Genomic DNA, 8,766 nt, shown 5'->3' with positions numbered 1-8,766 from the left:
TTGGAGTCTACCTTGGTGTATAGGGGGGATTTCAATGAAGTAAGATTGATGGATGAAAGAAAAGGTTGCTCTAATATTTCTAGAGGCATGAAGGATTTCTGCGATTTTTATGATGCTAATGAACTGATTGATATCCCCATTCATGGGGCTAAGTACACTTGGATTAAAAAAGGATCTCTCACCTCAATGAGTAAAATTGATTGATTCATGACAACAGCTGACTGGGATGATCATTTTCCGGGTATTTTGGTTAAAGCTTTAGACAGGCCTTTCTCGGACCACAAACCAATTATTCTTACTTGTGATTTAGAGGATTGGGGAGCTCCTCCTTGGAGATGTGAAAGCATGTGGCTGCTCGAACCAAGATTTATAGATCTATTGGAGACTTGGTGGGTTTCGTTGTCTAATAATTTCACGGGGTCTTCCGGTTTTATTTTAGCGAAAGAATTACAAGCCTTGAAGGGTAAAATCAAGGGATGGAATAGAAATGTCTTCGGGAAAATTGATAGAAAGTGTGAACAGAACTATCTCCTTATTCAATGGTTGGACCAAAAAATTGATGATGAAGATATTTTAGAGTCTGAAGTTATAACACATGATAACCTGATGCTTGAGAGTGAAAAATTGGCTGACATGAAGGAGCAATTCTGGAGGGATAGATCTAGAATCAGGTGGATTGAAGATGGTGACTGAAATACTAGTTATTTTCACCGTATAGCAAAGATTCGAAGAAGAAGAAATACATTTTGTAGTTTGAAAATTGATTGTCATAGTGGAAGACAAGAACCTGATTAAGATCAGCATCCTAGACCACTTCAGCTCTCGGTTTAAGTTAACGGACAACACTAATATTTCTATTGGGGATTTGAATTTCAAAACCTTATCAGTCGAGGATGCAGTATGGCTAGAAAGGCCTATTCTTTTAGAGGAAGTGTTATCTGCCCTTAAACTTCTTGGTCAAAATCGAGCACCCGGTCCTGATGGTTTTCAGGTTGGTATTATTCTGAGGTGTTGGAACTTTATGAAGGATGACATTATGCGTGTAGTGAAGGACTTCGAAACTTCAGGTAAAATTGATTGGAGGCTTAAGTCGACGTTCCTTGCTTTAATTCCTAAGAAGCAGGTTGTTGAGGAGATTAAGGATCTGAGACCCATCAGCTTAACTAGAACCATCTATAAAACCATATCTAAGATTCTAGCTGAGCGTTTGAAGGTAATGCTTCCTAAACTCGTCTCTATTCAGCAGTCAGCTTTCGTGAAAGGTAGACAGATTTTAGACAGTATTTTAGTAGCTAACGAATGTCTTGATTCTAGACTTAAAAATGGTCCCCTTGGGATCGTTTGCAAAATCGATTTAGAAAAGGCTTTTGATAACGTTAAATGGTCTTTTTTAATGGAGACTCTTCAAAAAATGGGTTTTGGTAGTATTTGGCAGAAATGGATCTATGGTTGTGTATCTAAGGTCCCATTTTATGTGCTTATCAATGGGTCTGTTTTCGGTAAGTTTACTTCCGAGAAAGGTTTACGGCAAGGCGAACCTTTATCTCCGTTTCTTTTTCTTCTTGTTTCTGAGGTTCTTACTATGATGTTTGGCAAACCCGAACTGGAGGGTATGCTTGGGGGTTTCTGTTCTTCTTCTTCTGTTAATGCTGTCAAAGTCAGCCATCTCCAATTCGCTGACGACACTTTAGTATTTCTGGATGACAATATTGAGCAAGTTATAAATCTCAAATATATTCTGCTCTGGTTCCAATGTATTTCTGGTCTTAAGACAAATTTTTCTAAATGTAGTCTATTTGGTGTTGGTGATGTTCAGGATATTGAGGGATTGGCTGAAATATTGGGTTGCTCTTGCGATAATTTTCCAACTCAGTACCTTGGCATGCCTTTGGGGGACAAAACCAACTCCACGGCTAAATGGGATAGAATCATTGAGCTTTGAAAGGCCAGACTTAGCTCGTAAGCTTACTCTTACAAGAGTGTCCTCCAGAGCATTCCTATTTATTATTTTTCTCTGTTCATGGCTCCCTCTAAGGTGATAAAATCTATTGAAAGAGTTATTAGAAAGTTTTTATGGGATGAATCATCGGAAACTATAAAGCATCATTGGGTTGGTTGGAGAAATGTGAGTAAGGTCGTGAATGGTGGTGGAGATTAGGCCGTGAATCTAAAGCTCTATGGTCGAGGGTGGTAGCAGACAAGTATGGTTTTGTCGACTTAGGGTGGAAAACTAGGAAGCCTATGGAAAAACATGGTGTTAGTCTCCGGAAGAATATTTATTCTACTGCAGATGACTTTTTCAATAATTGTCTGTTCAAGATAGGAAAAGGAGACAAAATAAGGCTATGGGAAGACAAATGGTGTGTTCAGGGTCCCTTATCTCTCCTATGTCCTGTCCTCTTCAACCTTTCTAGTACCAAGAACAAGTCTATATCTCAGACTTACATCTCCGGAGGTGCTGGATTAAATTGGGACTTAGGTCTGCATCACAGAAGAAGACTCTATGACAGTGAGATTGCTGAACTCTCTATACTTATTCCGTTGCTTGAATCTATTGTGATATCTCCAAATCAGGAGGACCAACTTATTTGGCTTGGTGATAAAAAGGGTATCTATTCGGTAAAGGAGGCATACTTAAACTACTCGCAAGGTAATACCCCCGTCATTCCTTTTCCGAGTTCTAAGGTATGGTCCAGAGCTTGGCCTCATAGGGTAGGATTTTTTCTTTGGCAAGTGTATTTGAGTAGGTTGCCAACTTTAACTAATCTGCATCATAGACATTCTGCGCTAGACTCCCCTAACCGGTGTTACCTTTGTGGAAATGTTGAAGAAAATGAAGACCATTTGTTGTTACAGTGCCAGTCAGCTTCTCGTGTTTGGAATTACTTCATCACTGCCATGGGGGTATTCATGTTATGCCCAATACTATTAGAGAGACTGTCGTGGGTTGGAAAAGTTATCCTCTTTCTACCCAAGGAAATCAACTTTGGAAACGTCTTCCGGAAGCAATTCCATGGGGTCTCTGGAAAGCTCGCAACGCTATAGCTTTTAATGGTAAAACTTTAAAACTCCATGAAGTTATTCGCGACATCAAAATTGATGCGTTTAACTGGTCGAAAAGCCTTGACTGCTTCAAGGGAATTATCACTTCTAATGTTATTTTGGGTTGGGAACAATTCTTTTTAAACTCACATTGAGTTAGCTTTTGTTGTTGGGTTGTTTGTCTGGGGTTCCTCTGTTTGTTTTCAGCTTGTAAGGGTTTCATTTTATTTCTCTAGCCTCCTTGTCTAGTTGGTTTCTTGTATTCTTTCATTCTTTTAATTCATCGTTCCTTCTTTGCCGAGCAAAAAAAAAAAGAAAAACAAAGTTGTATATTAGAAATTTAGAAAGATATATATCCTTGGTATAGCCCTATAGGATATGCCATTACTTTTTCCTTTTTCTTTTCTTTGCATGACTTTCTTCTTTATACATAGCTAGGGTCACAGGTTTCCACAATACTCGTGTATAAATAGGGTATGGAAGGTGATCCCAAAGTATGATCATAAGCAGTGCCAGTAAACTAGCAAGCAATTTTCTAAGTAATTCAACATATATGTGATAGTTGAGGTAAGCGAAGCGGTTTTAGGGTTATTTTCCATTAGAAGGTAAGGGAACTAGTGAGTTATTAGCTGTAAATGTATACCCGCCAAGGGAGAATTTCCCTATGACTGTTTTAGCTTATGTTATATATTTCTCTTGGGATCGATCATTCTGAAGTTAATGTTTATACTTGCTTGGTATGGCTCATCATCAATATCAATTTCGAGGTATGACCGTAAATAATACACATTTAAACATCATTTATTGTTTAAGTAAATTGAGAAGCAAAGCAAATTCATGTTAAGTATAAAATGCGTGTATGGTCGCCTTCCAGATAGATGGCAATCTCAATAACAGGGAAATTTTGGAACAAATAAGAGAATCGGCAATTGAAATCCACATAAATAAATACAATAAAGTGTATCTTAACCGACTTAATGCATAATGTTGTTATAAGACTTACTAATACAAAAGATGTGGTATATAAGACTTACTAATCCGACATCATGTCTCTAATATTCAATGTCTTTAAGTGCTTCATAGAAATCTAAATTTTCTTGTGCATCCCCAATACGCGTGCCTGAGTTAACTGAAACCAAGCTCTCCACATACACATGAATGGTACGTCTGTCATACGCAAATGTTTGATAGCGCTGCTTTTCTGGAAGACGGATCGATTGAAGTCTTATTGTTTTTAGCTTGGGGTCATACAGAATAAAACTATCAGTCTTCTCATCGTCTAATAGGATCTCGTTGTTTTTTAGATCCACTATACTACTCAAGTAGTTGAAGGGTCTTGACATCACTTGATCTATTTGGAACGATTTAGCCCAAGATGCTTTTACTCCATAATCATTCATCACCCAAACTTCAAAACCAACTTTCCAAACGCTGCAAAGCATGCAAAGACACCCTCCCACTATACCCAGAAACTTATAATCAAATTTCTCCAATTTTTCATCAGGTTGAGGTATTTCTTGAAACCTTTCCTGTTCTGTATCAAAAGAAAGCAAAACCTTTGATGATTGGTTTTCCTGTCCTTGGAACGAATCCACCACCCAATGCATGCAGTGCTCCGTTTAAAAACACCCCGGACAGTCCTTGTCCTATATTTTCTTTATCTTTAGAATATGATAAGGTATGGGTGGAAGTGTTTTCCACTCATTTAAACCTAAAGTATAAACCCGAACGTTAGAATCACTTCTGTTATAATCATCAAAGAACACTATAACCTTGTAATCCTGAACTTTGGAATCATAACAGAAAACGTATCCCGTTCGGTCTAAATCCCAACTGAAGTCATATTCATATTGTACTGTTAATATTACTTTGTACTGTTTCGTACATGGATTCCATATATAAAGACCAAAACCAAAACTTGCGCAAACTAAACCATTATAAGTACCTAAAACATAAATCTCATCGCAAAATGGACTATTAATCTTCAAGGGACTTTGTAATGATTTTGATGATAAGGAGCTATTATCTGTAGAGTAGACATGGCTACCACCACCACACTGAATTGTGTTAAGGATGAAACTATGTTTTTCGTTTTCAGTATCATGATTTAGTTTCACCTTCACAAAATTACCAGTTAGTAACTTATACCAAGACATGCATACGTACCTGAATCTTACTGTGGATTTCACCGGTAAACGTAATAAAATTTCCATGATTACATCTTCACTGAGGTATTCCATTGATCTAGTCTGCGGATTCTTCCGGTCAGTTTATGAGAGCACGAGTCTCTCTTACTATATAATAACCCTAAAACCAATCGTAATTCTCAACAGGTAGCGTCTGATCCAAGTAGTGAAAACTACAGGGAGACCCATTCTCCCAGACTTTTCTACTATGAAACCCACGCTCAGAAAAACACAGGCGCGCACCCATTTTCTGGAAGAAAATTATTCTCAAACTCATAATTTCTGAAATTATGTTTCGATCTTTTTTATTTTCTTCTTCTTCTTCTCAGATTCGTATCTCCCTACAGCTTTCTTTCCTATCTATCGACGAAGTCCAAAATCTCGATTGAGATTAGAAATTGAAGCAACCAAGTTGGGTCAGTTTGTCAACTGGATTGGGTGTATTCAAGGGTTCGTTTGTGATTCGAATCATCTACAGTTGAGGTAATGTTTGAGAGGAAGAAGTTAGGGTCTGATCTTTTGATGCAATTGATTATGAATGAAGTCTTAGAAAATCAGATAAGTAATTTGGTGAAGTTGCAAAACTAAAATCAACAAAGAAAAACGGATCTGGGACTGATTGATTAAATGGGTTTTGGTGGTTGTGTTCGAAGAATCGGGATATCGAGATAATGTAGAAGTTTGGGTTGTATTTTAACTCAAGAGAGCCATGAAAGAAGAATTTCTTACATCCCCTCTTTTCTCTGTCCAAGAGATGTTGTTGCTGTGGTTGATTGTGACAGTAAATGATGATGAATGAGTCTAGTTTATGATTCATGGAAGAAGTGGAGTTATTGGGTTGTGTTGAATGTGAAATTGCAGGAATTGGAGAGCTGAAGGAGATGGTTTCTCAACATACAACAACGCCATCAGGTAGCGTATATCAACTGTTCGACAGAAAAGCTGAACCACCATCTTATTACCACCTAGTTCGCAGCTGTTACAATGGTTGCTGCTATGGGCATTGTTGATTATCTGGGTCGTGTAAGAAGAGGAGAAGAAACAAATGCTGCTGCAGATGTTTGTGTGGGTGTTGTGTGCTGTTTCCGTGGGTTTGAAACCAGCAAGATATCGAAGGATACATGTTGTCTATGGTGAGGGTTTGGTACAGTTCTGGCAGCGAGAAAAGAAGGAAGAAAAGGGTGCAAAGTGATTCGCAAATTTGGTTAGTGCTGTGGAAGATTTGGTCAAGGCTAAATAACAAGAACATAACCAGCTGCAGCTGCTTGACCGCACTGTTTCCTTGCTAGTTTGCTGTGCGTTTGTGGGATGAGTACTAGGGTTGTTTGCAGCGGATGTGGCGTTAATTAGAAGCCAGTAGGGTGAGCTAACTTGGGTACCAATTTGTTTCAGCATCAAATAGAGTTTGGGTCCTTGAAAATATCTAAGAAAGAGTGTAGCTGTCGTCAGTTTATGAGATGAATGGCTCCATATTGGTGGTGTTTAGTGTTTGTATCGAACAAGGATTGTTGGAGGCGGTTTATGGTGCGACATTACAGGGTTTAGCACATCAGGTTTTGACAGAAGAAGCATTATCAACGGCAGCTTGGTTTGTTGTCAGGATTTGACTTGAATCTATGATGTTTTATTCTACGTCTGCAACAATGGATATGAGGGTGTGCTTGTTGTCCGAGATTGAAGAGTCTGATTTTTGTCGAGATATAGATGGGGAGATGTGAAGTTGGTGGCTAGTTATGCATGACACGTTGTTATGACTGCATAACATGTCAAGATCAGATTTGATTTTTAGTCTGTTGGGTATTGTTTTAAGTTGTTATGCAGCTATGAAAATGGATGCATAACCTGTTATGCATCTACAAAATTTGTTGCATAACTTGTTATGCAGTCCAGAAAACTGTTGCATAGCACGTTATGCATCAACTTTTTCGTCACTATTGAAACCAACAAAAACAAAGACTGCACAACTTGTCATGCACCTACAATAATATCTGCATAACATGTTATGCAGTCGTGAAAATTGATGCATAACCTGTTATGCATCCGAAAATATGGCTGCATAATGCATTATGCATCGAGAAATTTGTTGCACAATCTTTTATGCATCGAGAAAATAGATGCATAACCTGTTATGCATCCGAAAATATGTTTGCATAATGCATTATGCATCAATTTTTTATGTACGCACTAAAATCAACCAAAACAATGGCTACATAACTTGTTATAGATGCATAACTTTGTTATGCAGATGCATAATTTGTTATGCAGTCGAGAAAATGGTTGCATAATTCGTTATGCGTCTGCAGAATGTGTTATGCATCTTTTTTGGTGGTTGCATAATGGTTATGTAGTCAGTTTTCGAAATTTTGCCTAAAATGATGATCACCTCCGATTTTTTCGTGAAAAACAAAAATTTAATATTGTTGTTTGTACTCGTTGCGTAGCTCTCTTAAAAAGATTTCCAACGATATAAAATTTGTAAAATTCCAAGGCGCGGATTTTTAGATATGTTATATCCAAGTTGCGTTGCCAATTATACTCTTAATGCATAACCTGTCATGCGGATGCATAATCCGTCACGCATACATTTTTAATAATTTCATATAATTATGGGTGTCACGGTACCTAAAATTAATTGTGGGCCTGAGATTTTTTTTTTTTTGGGTCTCCCCTAATTTCCCCATCCAAGTATCCACCACTATCAGATTGGGTCAAGGCAGAATATAGGTCCAAGCCCATGAAGAGGGTGATTGGATGCCACAAGTGATTTTGGACTTTTTAAAGTATTTCTCAGAAGTGAAAAAATTGATAAGTTAGTTTGGCAATTGTCAGACTAGAAGTCAAAATATGTCCTTAATTGCCAATAATAAGATCATCATTTCCGTAGTGGTCGTAATAGTTTTCACCGTTGGTTGTTCATGTTTGTTCTTGTTGGCCTTTCTATGCAAGCTTGGGCATTTATTTAGTTACAAGGCGAAAGCACCTCTTCTTAATCGGCAGTTCTGAAATTTTACGACCAACAGGCTCATTATTTGTCCTCCCTCCATATTCAAGGAAAGGTTTTACCTTTTCCTAAGATAAATTCTATGCAGTCGGAAGCAATAAAAAAAAAAAAACAACTGGGTCCAAAAAGAGCTTTACGTCAAGCCCATCCAGTTCACAAAATTAATCCAAGGCCCGCAGTGTAAATTGTTTGTCGCTGACTCAGTAAAGCATCCACGGAACAATGGTCGCATGATGTATACTAAAAGAATGGTTGCATTTATAAAATATATGAAGACTTTAGATGTTCTTAAATGGATCTATGTGCATATATCCTCTGATCAACGGATATTAAAAAAATGGATACATGTTATGTCTGCATCTTTTCGGATTAAAAGAAGAAAAAATAAATGAGGGTTTAGCTGTTTTCGCCAAATTCTAACTCATTTATCCGTGTTTTGGAATCACAACATTTCGTTCATTATCTTTGAAATCTAGGGGGATATCTGATTTTGGTAACAACCAATTATTCATGAGCTAGATCGGTTCATACGTAAAT

At 37.6% G+C, this 8,766-nt stretch overlaps 2 protein-coding genes across 2 annotated transcripts; both read right to left on the bottom strand.

The window, feature by feature from the left end:
• Positions 1 to 4,094: 4,094 nt before the first annotated feature.
• On the bottom strand, positions 4,095 to 4,649 carry LOC113272075 (F-box protein At3g07870-like). Its single transcript, XM_026521982.1, has one exon. The coding sequence runs from the start codon at positions 4,647 to 4,649 to the stop codon at positions 4,095 to 4,097; it is 555 nt and encodes a 184-aa protein (XP_026377767.1).
• Positions 4,650 to 4,688: 39 nt separating this feature from the next.
• Positions 4,689 to 5,282, bottom strand: LOC113272074 (F-box/kelch-repeat protein At3g23880-like). Its single transcript, XM_026521981.1, has one exon. It carries the CDS (start codon positions 5,280 to 5,282, stop codon positions 4,689 to 4,691), a length of 594 nt encoding a protein of 197 aa, XP_026377766.1.
• Between the last annotated feature and the right edge of the window lie 3,484 nt (positions 5,283 to 8,766).

This window comes from Papaver somniferum, chromosome 4, assembly GCF_003573695.1.
Source record: "Papaver somniferum cultivar HN1 chromosome 4, ASM357369v1, whole genome shotgun sequence".
Classification (NCBI taxonomy): Eukaryota; Viridiplantae; Streptophyta; class Magnoliopsida; order Ranunculales; family Papaveraceae; genus Papaver; species Papaver somniferum.
Note: the sequence above shows the minus strand (reverse complement) of the source record. Positions and strands in the feature narration are given on the sequence as shown.

Coding starts and splice junctions, on each gene's coding strand:
- LOC113272075 (XM_026521982.1), bottom strand. CDS start 4,649: ATGCATTGGGTGGTGGATTCGTTCCAAGGACAGGAAAACCAATCATCA.
- LOC113272074 (XM_026521981.1), bottom strand. CDS start 5,282: ATGGAATACCTCAGTGAAGATGTAATCATGGAAATTTTATTACGTTTA.